The sequence below is a fragment of the Phycodurus eques genome, chromosome 7 (genome assembly GCF_024500275.1).
Source record: "Phycodurus eques isolate BA_2022a chromosome 7, UOR_Pequ_1.1, whole genome shotgun sequence".
In the NCBI taxonomy this organism is placed as follows: domain Eukaryota; kingdom Metazoa; phylum Chordata; class Actinopteri; order Syngnathiformes; family Syngnathidae; genus Phycodurus; species Phycodurus eques.
In genome coordinates this window covers 15,516,149-15,531,337 of record NC_084531.1, presented here as the reverse complement: position 1 = coordinate 15,531,337, position 15,189 = coordinate 15,516,149, and the positions used below count along the sequence as shown (strand labels likewise).

The window sequence follows — 15,189 nt, the reverse complement described above, 5'->3', positions numbered from 1 at the left end:
CTGTGTGGAGTTTGCATGTTCTCCCCGTGCCTGCGTGGGTTTTCTCCGGGCACTCCGGTTTCCTCCCACATCCCAAAAACATGCATTAATTGGTGACTCTAAATTGCCCGTAGGTGTGACTGTGAGTGCGAATGGTTGTTTGTTTGTATGTGCCCTGCGATTGGCTGCCAACTAGTTCAGGGTGTACCCCGCCTCCTGCCCGATGACAGCTGGGATAGGCTCCAGCACGCCCGCGACCCTAGTGAGGAGAAGCGGCTCAGAAAATGGATGGATGGCATCAAAGATGGTTTACTCCACCCAATCCCTCCTATCACTCCCCGACCTGGTTCCCAGCTCTCTATCTTTATGGAGCAATACCAGTGATATGGTGTAAATGTGGCGGCACGGTGGGCGACTGGTAAGAGCGTCAGCCTCACAGTTCTGAGGACCCGGGTTCAATCCCCGGCCCCGACTGTGTGGAGTTTGCATGTTCTCCCCGTGCCTGCGTGGGTTTTCTCCGGGCACTCCGGTTTCCTCCCAAATCCCAAAAACATGCATAAATTGGAGACTCTAAATTGCCCGTAGATGTGCATGTGAGTGCGAATGGTTGTCTGTTTGTATGTGCCCTGCGATTGGCTGGCAACCAGTTCAGGGTGTACCCCGCCTCCTGCCCGATGGCAGCTGGGATAGGTCCAGCACGCCCGCGACCCTAGTGAGGATAAGCGGCTCAGAAAATGGATGGATGGATGGATGGTGTAAATGCTTACATGTGATAATATTAAAGCCAAGGTGCTACTGAGCATCTTACCGACTGCCATAAGTGTTTCGAGACCATTTTCTGTGGGTGCTGAAGCATTCCTAAAATCAATCCCAGCACCTCTAAACCTCTAACGATGCTTCATGCTTAAACTAGGAATAGATAATTTTCTATTAATTCAGATGTCGATATGAACTGCGATCAGCATTGTAAATGGTAAATCCGACATAGCAAGAAAGGTCTTAAATGTCAGCGATGTAGCCACATGAGTCATGTTAAAAAAATATCAACCTGGTTCAAATCATCACTACCCTCACCCACACCCGGGAGGTGATGATTTTTATTTTTTTTGATCCTGTTCGGCTGTTAGGTCAAGCAGAATGGAAAATCGGTATCCCTTTTATGCTGAAACACTTTGACTGTGTCACAGTGGAGTTTTTAAGCTTCCGATGTGGTTTTATAATTGAGGTTTATTGAGAATCAGACTTGATCAGTCACCGCCTCACACACCCGAACACCCCCCCCCACCCCCCCAACACTCCCAGGCGAGACAGGGCGGGAGAGTGTCCCTTGTTTGTTGGAAAGGAAGGCAGATAGGGACACCCGACAAGGGAACGATAAGGGAGGGGGGGGACCCAAGGAGCAGCCCCGGGCCATGAGAGGTCAGCCCCAACACCAAGCAGTTATCCAGCCCAGGCCCGCAGGTCGTGTCCATTAGGCCGGACAACCACCGACGAAGAGGGCTACACCCCCCCCCACACACACAAAACCAGGCAGGGAAAAGAACCCCACAGCAAGCCTCAGAGTCCGCAGGGAACCGCCCGGCTCCCCCACGGGAAGAGGAAGAGGCCACTGCAGCGGGACACAAGGAACGGAGAGAAGCAGGCCCGAGGAGGGACAACGGGGCCTCACCGCCCCCACCAGTAGCCAGAGTGGGGGACCCAGACGGGTGCCAGCCGGCAGGTGATGATGATGATGACGCACTCTGTTGAGATCCATCATTTATAGGCCACAATCAGCAGGGACACCTCCAGCGGCTCCACACATGCCTCTCAGGTCCTGTCCTCCTTGCCCCGAGATAGAGACGAGAAGGAAAAGAGACGTTGAGCACGTCTCATCACCCCCGGTGGTCCGAGCGCAGCGACCAGCGGCGGCTGCATCATTAGTCACACAAAGATGTGGGTTTTTGTTGTTGTTGTTTTTAACCACGACTTGTGAGCAAGCTCACAACTGATTCATCTAACACACACACACACACATAAAAAGACTTTATATGTCATCAAGCAAGTGGGAGTACAAGAGACGAGACGCTGACTGTCACGGAGGAAGTGGTCGGTAGCTTTACTACTGATAGCCAATAATTGTCACTGTTTGTGCGTGTGTGTGTGTGTATGTGTGTGTGAGTGTGCGTGTCAGACAGAAAGAGTGTTCCGAAAATAGAAAAACATGGAGAATTCTTTGAATAAAATACATCCAACTCCCAGCAGGAGTTACATACAGGTTGTAAAGCTGTCCAACAATTTCACTTAACACAAGAGACCAAAAGTGAAACTGGAAATGACAAACAACGACGAGCCACAACATTAGGTACACCTCCAATACAGAATACACTCAGAATATGTGGTCATGTGGCACAAGAAGGCACGGTCAGTTACTGCCGTACCTACTGTTTTTCATTGTATTGTTTAATATTTATGGCCTCAAAGTGTTTTCGGGTTACATCGATGCCATAGAAGCAGAACCCGTAAACCAAGGACTCCCTATACTATGAATTTATTTTTTTGTATGAACTCTGAACTGAATGAGCTGCATGTCAGTGTTGGATGTCAACAATAAGTCCCTTTAGGAAACCAAATTATTATCATCACCATCATCGTCTGAGCTCATTTCCCCTACATAATAGTTCCATAAACAATTAGAAAGTTAAGCAAAGATGCTGAATTTCAACAAGTGGTGTGCGTTTGTGCACAGATGAAGGCGTTACACCGGCATCAAAGCAACGATCACGACTCACCCGACTGCATGACAACCAGCTTAAAGCATTCTGCCACCATACACACAAGACGGCCACTCAATAAGATAACCAAATAAATTAGAACTAGCCCCCAGTGTGATAAAGGGCAGTTGTACAGCGTAGCAAACGACAACCACAATAATAAACGTTTTATAACATTAATATTTCACTATCAAATTCAGCATTATTATCTTCGTAAAGACAGAATTTCTCATATTGCCTAAGCTCCTTACACTGTTATTAAGTCAACACTTCGAAACAGAATGGGGTATTTACTTTTATTTTTGAGGGGGTTCTTTTTTTTTTGTTTTTGTTTTTTTTACTTCGGCAACTGCTGGTGTTTTTACAGTAATGTAGTTATATTTTCAAGTAGTTTTAAAGTTCAAGTTTCAAGTATTTTAACTTATACAACTCTTGGGGTGTTCACTGTAGTCTTATTTTTACCTGTCACTGTTGGGGTTTTTACAGGAGATATATTTGTTTTACCTTAGTATCTGTTGGAAAGTTTATGGTATTTTTATTTGTTCTTTCAGGGTGTTCACAGTAGTTTTATTGTAACCTATGCAACTTTTAGGGTATTTACAGTAGTCTTATTTTGACTGTTGAGGTTTTTATGGGAGTTTTATTTTGACTTGCACAACATTTGGGTCTTTTCCAGTAGTTTCATTTTTAATAGCGCAGCTGTTTTTAATGGTAGCTGTGTTTTTACTGAACAACTGTTGAAAAGTTTACAGTATTTCTATTTTTACTTGGCAACTTTTAGGGTGTTCACTGTAGTCTTAAAGTTTTTGGCAGCTTTTTTGGTCATTACATGTTAAATTCATGCACAAAGGAAATTGCAAATTGCGTCCATTATAGCTCCCTCCACAATATAACAGTTGGCATAAGCGCCAGTTCACTCAAGACCCTAATGGGCCAACAAGCACAATAGAAAATGGATGCATGGATCTTCTGATTGGTTGATTGATAAAGTAGCTGACGACAGCGACTGGTCCACCACAAGGCTGATCATTCCAATCAAACAATCAAAAATGCAACAGACGAAAATATTATCATGGGTACTTTTTGGTATATAACTTGTGAAATTGAATGAACAAAGACATTTAATGTCACATTTAAGTTCTCCAAGGCAAGGAAATGTAAGGGAAACGCGACAGTGGTGATGCGTGCACGTGATTCTTCCCCTTCATTTTCTTCCTGCGTATTTTTGCTTTGGTGGTCCCACGCTCGCGAAAGATTCTCTTGGCTGATTAGCATTGTAGGCCAGTTAGATAACGTGTGGGTTGTGGATGGCAAAATGGCTAATGCGGTGTACTGTAGCGAATATCAAAGCGAGCGATTCGCGATCGCAAAATGCTGATTGGTGTGTGAATATAATGATGGCGGCGGTTTGAGTCACATTCGCCTCCGAGTCGGCGGTGGCAGTGGTGGTGGTGAGGAGGGACGTTGGAAGGGTGGGGGTGGGCAGGCATGCACAACCTAATGGGCATCGAATCCGATGTTTACGGCCAAAATGTAATCGTATTACGTTTGTAATTGTAGAGCAGAAGCGAGCCAGCAAACTGTGGCTAAGACTTATTCAAAAATGTGCCATTTAAGAGACAAGCTGCGCCGCATCATTGCTAATATCCATCACAGTGCTTGTTTTGACGACCTTCTTAAAGTCTCATGATCTCCAACAAACACCGGTCTGTCTCCTTCCACAATTGTTGCTGTCACTGATGTGTGTGGGGACATAACAAACAAACAAAAAAAGAATCAGATTACAGCAGATATTGCTGGAAGTTGTGACCCTACTTGGGTTAAGTGGTACAGAGAATGGATGAAGGATGGATGGGTTTTTCTCTTTTCAAAACACGCAAAACAATGTAAATTTTAAATCCTTATACGGGGAGCTCATTTACAACGTGTGATATGACTACACGCTTTAATTCATCTGAGAGACTTTACATTGGTTGGTGCTGGTGCTTTGATTAGCAAATTAGTTCATATGGGCTCAGCAGTAAACCATTAAAAGTCCATGTCAAGTGAAAATAAATGTCTTCTAAATTTGACACACCACAGAGGGGAGTGTTGTTAACAAGCCTGACAAATATGAATGATTTTTTTAAAATTGCCAAATATATAAACTAAGGCTTCAAAATCCAGAAAATCAAGCCCTTACCTCTGCTCTCAAATGTTGCGGGCGTGTGGGCCGTTAAATGCGTGAAACCACGCCCTGCTGAAAAAAGAATGCTATTTCATCTCGCATCTTTCTTATGCCTATCTTGTTTCAGCCTTGAAAATATATCCACTTAAAAGCGTTCCCGAGCTAGAATATATCCCACTGGGTCATCGCGGGTCTTTGCACACCGTGACGAGAGGCGCTAGTCACAAGCTAGCATGCGAGCTAAAGCCTGACCATACAGGGACTAAGACTGCAAATTAACTGAAGTTAGAAATCTTCTATGCATCACATATTTACATTTGTAAAGAGCAGTGGAGAGTAATACACAGCATTTCAGCAACACGGTGGCCACATATAAATAAAGATGATTGTGAAAGTGTATATAAATAACATTTATTGTAATAGGTTAATGTTGCCGGCTCACTTGGTTTTGTGTTGTTGTAAGGTTAACGCATGTTAGCTAGAAGCATGCAATCTACTCAAGCTCACATTAACGCCTGCTCTGACAGGCTGCTATTATAATTCAGGGAGTTGACTAACAACAATTTTTGACCAGAGGTGATGATAGAATCTACTGGAATTCTAATCACCAACTGAAGAAAACATTGTCGTTTTCACACTAGCCGTTTTAATTTTAGCTACATGATATTTATTTATTTGAGTATCTGCTTGGTAAAATAATTTTTGTATGGAACTAGGGATGGGTACCGAAATCTGTACTTTTTTTTTTTTTTGGTACCAACCAAATTAGGTCGGCTTTACCAAGCACCGATTCAATGCTCATAATCGGTACCATGTTTCGGTACCTATACTATCGGTAACTATACTGGGCCTATAGATCACGAAATAGTTTAGGTCCTGAATACATGAAAGAAATGCTAATTGAATATAAACGCAGCAGGGCTCTGAGATCTACAGACTCAGGTCAAATAGTGGAGCACAGAGTCCAAAGCAAACGTGGTGAAGCAGCATTTAGCTATTATGCTGCACACAAATGGAATAAGTTACCAACAGAAGTGACGTCAGCCCCAAGTGTGAATGTTTTTAAGTCCAGGTTAAAAACTCTTCTTTTTTCTCACGCTTGTTAGACCATTTCCACGTTTAAATGATATTTCTTGCACTGTACGCTTTTAATTGTTTGTTTTTAAATGCTTTTAATCTTGTAAAGCATATTGAGTTACCTTGTGTATGAAATGCACTATATAAATAAATTTGCTTTGCTTTGCTAAGTGCCCGTTGTGACTGTGTGAGGGGCATGAGTGGAAGGCTTGGCCAATTTCCGTGGCGCACTTGAACCCATCTTTTCCGTAAAAGAGCGTAATGACGTCACTCACAACAACCAACGAAGGCTCGGAGTGGTGAGGAAGTAAGCAGCAAAACGCTAAAGGCTATTTAACTACTGTTTCGGGGTCGTACAGTGTTAGATCGCGTAAGCTTTATTATATTTGTCAAAGTGTATATATTGAAATCTAAATGTTGAATTGAAATATTTTGACATTTTATTATTGAACAAATTACCATCTATTACCACAAACACACAAAAATATTGAAAATTGGTACCATTGACTACTGGTATTGATTGCCAGGTAAATTCAAATGTGAAAGGTACCCATCCCTATATGGAACTGATACCCATTTCATTGCAGGAATTTCATTGCAGGAATTTTTGGTTCTTGGTTACTTGTACTTCCTGGAACTAAAATGTTTTAATTTTTACCATTTGCACAGCAGCCCGGAACATGATGAAATTAAGGCTAATGAGTAGTCAAAATGTTGGCCATTTCTTATATCTAACATCATTGAAATCCTTCTGTGGTGGTGTCACAAAAAAAGACAATAAAAAGCAAACACTAACAAACACGAATCCTTAAGCTGCTCACTGAGTTGAAGTCTCGCAAAATTTGTTGACCTGTTGTTGACTTGTTGTCGCACGATGATAGCTTGAACTGGTTGAATTCTAAATTCAAAGACTTGTGAGGTTACCAGCTCATCTGGCCTAATTTTGCATGAGAGAGTATTTGCATTTCCTACCTCTAATCAGCATCTCTAACCTCTGCAGGGGTCTGTGTGTGTGCGTGCATGTCTGCATGTGTGCGTGTGTGTGTGTGTCCTTGCGAAGTCGCTCTACACTATAGACATATATACGCATATGCCCAGTGACATCGTTAGACCTATTTTAGGAAGGCTTCAGTGTATCAGTCACCATTTCCTCAACATTTCCAACATGGTGACCATAAAGAAGCACCAACCCTTAACTATATACAGCTGAGTAGCTTGGCAAATTACTCCCCTCCAAAACATTTGGCACAGTAGAGATTTTTTGGATTGACATCAACATGTTAGCAATCACAGCAAAGTGACGAAGCACACTACCGGCTTGCACTTGATATAATTTTCATTGGTGAGAAAGGTAAGAATTATTTTCTAGTCTACAGCACAATAACATCAGATCATCAAAACGTTATACTGCTAAAGGCAATTTATGCTGACAAAGTCTATGGCTATGCTCACACTGCAGCTCAATTCTGATTTTTTTGCACAATGTGACACGTATCAGATTTTTTTTCATGTCAATGGGAAAAGTACAATTGCGATTTTTTTCATATCCAGCCCAGGCCTCTTTCATCTGTGAATATAAGTCATATATGTATGTGATGCACGTGCATTCTGGACGCTCACGTTGCGCTCATCCGACCTATAGGTCATCAAAAGGCGACAAACATCAGAATTGTTTGACAAAACAGACACGCCTCAAAAACAACGGAGGACGACGGACTAGAAAACAGTCAGTGGCAAAAATAAGTTACTTCAAACTGACCAATATAAGAAAATGTTGGCTGCGGTTGCACAAAATCCTTAAACTTGCCACAAATGCATCATGGCGAGACCTAAGCGACGGGCTATATTTTCTTACGTCAACACGTCGCCTCGTGCTTTGTGCGCATGATCAATGTGACGTAATGTTTTGTGCGCATGCGTGTGACGTCACGGACGCATTCCGCCCACATTAGAAGTCACGCTTGTTTTTATAATGTGAACGACTACGTAAAAAACATGGGATTTAACAAAAATCGGAATTGGGCATCATGTCCTGCTGTATGAACATAGCCTATATGCATCATTATTTTGACGAGATTCATACGTTACTTGTGAGTAGATTGGACTGTTGTAACAGGGTTTTTAGTGCTCTGAATGAAAAAAATCAATCCGACAGAGTTCTTACTGGTACCACATCACAACAGTCCTAAAATCTTTACACTGGCTTCCTGTGAGTCAAAGAATACATTTTTTAAATCTTACTATTGGTCTACAAAGCTGAGAATTTAACTTAAAGTTCTCAACGAGTCTTCCAGACCCCTAAACTTTCTGAACGCCTGAGATCTGCTCAAACTGTCTGTACATTTTAACTGGACTGAAAACTTTATTGTTTACAGCTGCTTATTCTATAAATCTAAATATTTCACCATCTTGCTTTTATTTTGTGATTTTTAAATCTCTTTTGTATGTGAAGGTTTATCTTGATTTTCATCTGTAAGAACTTCTTTTGTTATAATACTATGGATTTGTCTTGTGTTTTCACTCTTTCGACTCTTCTCCTGACAACTTCATTAAGAGACACTTGAGTTCAGTTGTATTTCACTTTAAATTCAATACATTTGCACTGAATCCTTCAGAAATATTTACTAACTTAGTTTCCATTCTATTCACCTTATGTGCAACACATTTTAAATGAATCATTATAAGTGCAGTTTTTCTTTCAATTTCTTATATTTAAGCGTTGTGTTAATGTTCAAACTGCATAAAGTGAATTAAAATATAAATATATTTTAGGAATAAAACCTCTTCCTCGTTTTGGATGACAGGCTACCTTCTACACTACTTTATCGGTCATGATGGCTGCACTTGAAGAGCGAAGTATATTTTAGTTGGTAAAAAGCTTGAAAACCACTGCGCTACACTAAGTGGCAAGTGTTATTTCGCAGCTTGGCAATAAAGCGGCCCCTCCGTGACTGAAACTACAATATGCTTGTTCTGTCTCTACGAGCTTGTCAGGTATGATGTAATTCCTGATCCTTGCCACAGTTTGAATAAAGCATGTCATGGACATGTTGAGACACCTAGGAACTGATTTAAAAAACTTGAAGTCCTTTAACCTTCACATCGGGTTAATTTCTACATGACGAGCTGGTGTCCAAATGGAAACAGTGATCTCATACAGCCTCCTGATGGGACTTTGTTCTGACACTGCCCTAATTTCTACTTTAGCTAATGAAGCCCTACATGATGAGATGAGATGACCCACAGAGCTCAGCGATGATCTGTTGCGGTTCCGCCGGACGGGCAAACACGAGGTCCACGGCTCAGCTGAGTGGCTCAGCTCAGGAGACAGGCAACATCTTGATAGCAGCGCCCGCTAAAACTGCGCGAAAACTGTGCTAATACTACAGTACATTCAGACTGCAGGCTAGAGTCACCTTGTCACTGTCCTCGGGCAAATTTGAGCTTTCAGTCATGTGACATAGCTGGCATATCCTCAAACATAATCAAAGGTGTTAATGGTTATAAAACACCTAAAAAATGTCCACACCCTGCCTGGTTCAAGTGCATCAGCGGGACCATGACGGCGCCAGAGTATCAAAAGATTTATTTGATTAGCTAATTAGCTACAGATGTCAGTATTTTTCATTCGTAAAGTAAGTGTCAAGTAGGATCGGCTTTCTGGAGTGTGAAAAAGAAATCTGTTCCTATTAATATTCCCATTCATTTTAATAAGGAAAGATGATTCAAGATACGAGTATTTTTAGTTACGAGCGTGGTCACGTATAGTATTAAACTTCTATCTGAGGGCATCACTGTATTTTATTAAATACCAAAGTACGTTTACCAGATACCAAAGTAAATGGCATAGCAACGCGAACATAATGGCTGATGACTAGCATGAAAATGTCCAGCTTGGCTTACCAACAAATTGTTAATTTTATCCTTCCGTTATGTCCCTTCTCCATTACCTGTCTGTCAAGCATGTTTAAATGGTGAGCAGTTTTGCTTTATTTGAATTTTATTGTACAGTACTTAGCTTGTATTTTAAGTATGAAAATATTGAGACGAGTGATGCACCAAAATGAAAATTATTGGCCAAAACTGAAAACTGTAAATAGGGCACCTTAGGCCAAAAGCCGAAACACCAAAAGAAATTGCTATGCCAATTATTACTAAAACTGCATTTATGACTATGACTGCAGAGCTTCTAACCTACAGAAATTCACTTCCAGAACAATTTGTCTCAATTTCCATATTTTTAATATTATGTCAAGAACACTGTTGCATGGTAACTGGGACAGTTATTGCAGTATATTAACGTATGTACAGTGGCGGGTAGAGTAGCCAAATATTGTACTCAAGCAAGAGTATTGTTACCTTAGAATATGAATCAAGTAAAAGTAAAAAGTAATCCTCCAAATAATTACTTGAGTGGGCGGCACGGTGCACGACTGGTTGGAGCGTCAGCCTCACAGTTCTGAGGAGCGGGGTTCAATCCCCGGTCCCGCCTGTGTGGAGTTTGCATGTTCTCCCCGTGCCTGTGTGGGTTTTCTCCGGGCACTCCAGTTTCCTCCCACATCCCAAAAACATGCATGAATTGGGGACTCTACATTGAATGTGAGTGCGAATGGTTGTTTGTTTGTATGTGCCCTGCGATTGGCTGGCAACCAGTTCAGGGTGTACCCCGCCTCCTGCCCGATGATAGCTGGGAGTGAGGAGAAGCGGCTCAGAAAATGGATGGATGAATTACTTGAGTGAGAGTAATAAAGTACTCAGTGAAAAAAATACTCGAGTACTGAGTAACACCTGATTTTTTTTTTTTTTTAAATCAGAGCATGAACATCAAATAAAATAAAAACAACTAAATAAAATAATGTGCAAATTCAGATATTACTGAACAATATTACTTAATCTAAAACATAATAAATACAATTTTATGATATAAAATATTTGTAAAATAACAAATTAAGGCTAAATCAGCTAAAAAAAAAATCATCTTACACTGTATTGTTTCTACTTGTTAAACAGCACAATACTGTAGGCTCACCAGGCAGATTACAAAAACAGGAACAAGGCTGCAGTGGATATAAAAGGTATACACACCCTGTTCAAATACCACGTTTTTGTCTTGTAAAAGAAGAAATCATTTAAAAACATTTGTCACCATTAATGTGACCTACAATTTGTACAACTCAACTGATTATTATTTTTTTGTATCTTTTTAAGAGGGGCGGTGAAAATAAACAACTGAAATAAACTTGAATGTGATTGACTTGGACCTGATGTGTAACTTGCTGCCTCCACAGCAATTACAGGACACTTCTGTCAGTCTTTGTGCATGTAAAACGGTATCAATTCACTTGCATGTATCCGCAGGCACACACCCCTAGGACTCTTTCACTGTGTGTGTGTGTGTGTGTGTGTGTGTGTGTGTGTGTGTGTGTGTGTGAGAGAGAGAGAGAGAGAGAGAGAGAGAGAAAGAGCTAATGTTGAAGAAGAAAGAGCTAATGTTGCTTTATGCACAGCCAAAACAACAACAACAAAAACATCTGCAACATACCACAACGTGGTTTCTAAAGTTAGAAGAGGGCTGAAACATACAAGTTTGGGCAGTAACAAAACTACGCTGCAAGTTAAAGCTGTTGTTTTGCATAGTCTGTAATGTAAACATGAGTCGTGCGAGGCTGTCACGAGTTACTTTGATTGGCCAGCGAAGCCCAATAGAGGACTTTGTGTTCAGACATGTGACTTTCTTGTGTCGTTTGATTGGTGAACTTGAGTCAAACATCACTGTGGTAATCACGGTGGATTGGATCAACGGTGCCCGATGCGGAAGTCGAAAACAAATGTCTACAAATAGATCATGCACGCAATTACTGATAAATGAAAGTCGCGAAAGGCATGTAAATTATTGTAACAGAATAAAAGTGTTTTGTGTTCCTCTTAACAAATACTCGAGTAAAAGTAAAGAGTATGCTTCATTAAAACTACTCTGACAAGTACAATTTATCCAAAATGTTACTTGAGTAAATGTAACGGAGTAAATGTAGTGCGTTACTACCCACCTCTAAATTATGTAATAGGATAAAAATAAATCTGTATCCTGTTCAAATGTGCAACATAATCATTACCCTACAGTCGTAATTGTTAATAAATTATGGCTTCAATGTTTGTTATTTTAATGTATTTATTGCATCGACCTTGTTATGTTGGACGCATTTGCAGCCATATGTCTTCTCTTGCATGGTATTTCTGTATTTAATGCCAAATAGCGTTCAACAAGCATTCCCCCGTAGTACCCGAAGCAGCGAGGTTGGGTCACTGTTCAATGTGGACGCGCCATTTTTTGTTTTGTTTTGTTTTGTTTTTTACAATATAGTGTACACGACCACGCTTTGGCTGCGGCTTTTGCTTACATCATCACATCTTCTTTCGGTTGTTTTACTTTGGTGATAAAAGTATTTCGGTCCGAAACTGAAGATGCACTTTTGGGCTATTTTTAGCCGAAACTTTGTTGCATCACTAATACGGTCATGGGTGTGTGTTCTGGTTGTTGTTTTCCCCCTGTCTCGTACATACCTGCTCCTGAGAGCATCTTCCCCACCTCCTAATTACCCCATGCATTTAACCTCGTGTCTCATTATTTCTAGTCGCCAGTTCGTTGTACCTTGTTGTCACGTTCCAGCATTCCTTGTTTCCACGTCACCGACTCATAGTAAGACTATACCCTGTTCTGATTTTTGACCTTGCCTCTTTGCCTCACTGTTTTTTGGATACTGTTGCCTTTTCGGATTGCCTGCCTGTGTACCGACCTCTGCTCGTATATTATAAACCTCTCTTTATTGAAACTGTCCATCTGTATTGGAGTCGTGCATTTTGGGTCCTGTCCTCTGTTCCATTCATGACAAATACAGACAACATTGCCTGTACAGTTAATAAAGTTTTGGAATGAGTTAATTCACTTCACATTATGAAGTAAGAATATTCTGTTCCACTGGAGGTTACACTGTACATCTCTGTGATATCACAGAGCTTGAATTACTTTGGGAGAAATTTCTTGATACAGTTTATTGTACTGCAGGTGTACCTAATGATGTGGGTGGTGAGTGTTCTAAAAAGAAAACTCATATGGAGGTGTGAAAGAAGCATATCATCAGCTTGCAGCCTGCTCTTGTTATTTTCACAGATTATAGATATTATCGGTAGGTCAAATGAAGGTGGCGTGTGTTGAGGCCATGTAGATGTATAGTACACATCCACCAATAGTGCTTGACTAAATCCAAATTTTCAGCAGAATGATGCAGTGCTTACTTGACTCACACAAGTTTGAGGAGCCTTTGGGGCTTCTCCGAGAAGCGCCTGAATTATACACAGTATGAGCCGCTTTGGAGAAAGGGGGGGAAATTAATCATATTTAATTTGTGCAAACGTTTGCATTCGCTTGGTGAGACAATATCACTTTGGTCTACTAAATACAACTTTTAAAGCAGCCACTACTAACACAAAGGTAGGACCTCATCAGATATCAGTGCATGCATTGTCTGTCTCTGTAATAAATAAGTCACCATGTGAGCATGTCTGCTTTTTTGTTCCAGGTAAATCTCTGCTTTTATGTCATTCTCTATCTCACCGGGGACGATAAAGCAACATCATTCGACGTCGTTGAAATTCATTTTTGGAGCGTTCAAGCGTGCCGAGACAACATTATGCCCTCTTAAGATGAAGAAGTACTTCTCTGCTGTGTGCTTAAAAGCAGGACCCCACACCCCCCGCCAAGTTTAAAACACACTCGGCACAACCACAGTGGAATTCAAAGCAATATAAAAAAGTATTTTCATGACTCGTCAGCACGCTTGTTCCTGTATTTGACTTTCCAAAGCATGGAAGTAACTTCAAGCTTCAAGAGAAAGTAGATGCGTCTGCCAAAGAGGTATCTACTCGTATGTCTACCTTTAACCACAAATGCATGTGCATACAAATTTTTTTACCGCAATCCATTAGATACAGGTTTCCCAAACTGGTCACAATGGTCAGGGGGATTAAAAAAAAAAAAAAAAGAGAGAGAGAGAAAACCTGCTCTAGAATCTAGTAATGCCAGATCATTTCAAAGCCCCTGAACAAGAAATAGTGGCAAATTCATCGTAATTCTTATTTAGATTCATGTAAAGGTTGTAAAATTATATATTGTGATGAATTAATTTTATTTTGTTACTCAATTTTATTTATATTTGTAAAATTAAAATTGTAAATTTGTATTGTGTGTATTATACTTTTAATAGTGATTCTGCTGTGTGTGCACCTCACTTGCTATCAATTACAAATCTAAATTAGGCCCATTAAATTGTAAGTACATATTATACTTACTTTTCCGTGAATGTACATTAAATGGTAAATCGTTTTATTAGTAGTCATGTAAATTTGACTAACTCAAACTGCAAATTTGGTGTATTTTAATTATATTTGATTTACATTTGTGGAAATGTGTCAAATTCTAAATTGTATATATCCTTGAACTTTGTTGTTTTTCTAAAATGAATTGTTATATTCTAATGTATATTTTATGCACATTTGTAATTGTACTTTAACTGTATTTTTTACATTAAATGTAATGCAAAGTTGTAATTGCGACTTGAAAAAATGAATTGAGCGCCGAGGGGCCATTCAAAGGACGATTTTAATTACAATCATTTGACCTTGGGTTCAGCCACAGTTTACATGCCAAATAAACGAGAAGGCTTTTCATCTTACCTTGAACAAGCCACCAGAACAACATCAAGGCTCGCAGTCTTGCGTGCATCTCCATGGCGCCACATCCAGCATGCGGAAGCCTCTTCAAACTTGTCACCGCGCACGCTCACACACCCCCGACTCGCTTGTTCAGGTAACTCCAGCAGAGGCCACAACAGGAGCCACGCGTGTAGAAGTGCCAAAGAAAGCCTCTTCTCACGTTCCCATCGAGCCCCCGCGTCACGGTGGACATGGCACGCAGCTCCCTCCCCGCCACCTAACGCCAATATGCCGGCGACGACAAGCACCGCAGCCCCGTGTACAGTGCCCCGTCCCGCCTTCGAGAAGCTCCTTGGTCCCTCCTCCTCGACGACAGTACGACAGGTGCAGCCAGAGCCACCCCAGTGCTGGAGTGAGCGAGAGGCTCCGTGGACGCGCTTGACTGACTCTTTGGCGCCCCCTGCCGCGCACTGCAGCTACCGCAGCTCATCGAGACGACGTTCA

The 15,189-nt window shown here is 41.1% G+C and overlaps 1 protein-coding gene across 2 annotated transcripts in view; it reads right to left on the bottom strand.

Moving 5' to 3' along the window:
- Positions 1-14,953, bottom strand: part of esamb (endothelial cell adhesion molecule b) — an 82,131-nt gene extending 67,178 nt beyond the window's left edge. For both annotated transcript variants that reach the window (XM_061682675.1, XM_061682676.1), the window contains exon 1: positions 14,707-14,953. In XM_061682675.1, coding sequence (XP_061538659.1) covers positions 14,707-14,761 — 55 coding nt within the window. In that variant the 5' untranslated portion in view covers positions 14,762-14,953. The remainder of the gene's footprint in view (positions 1-14,706) is intronic.
- Positions 14,954-15,189: the final 236 nt, after the last annotated feature.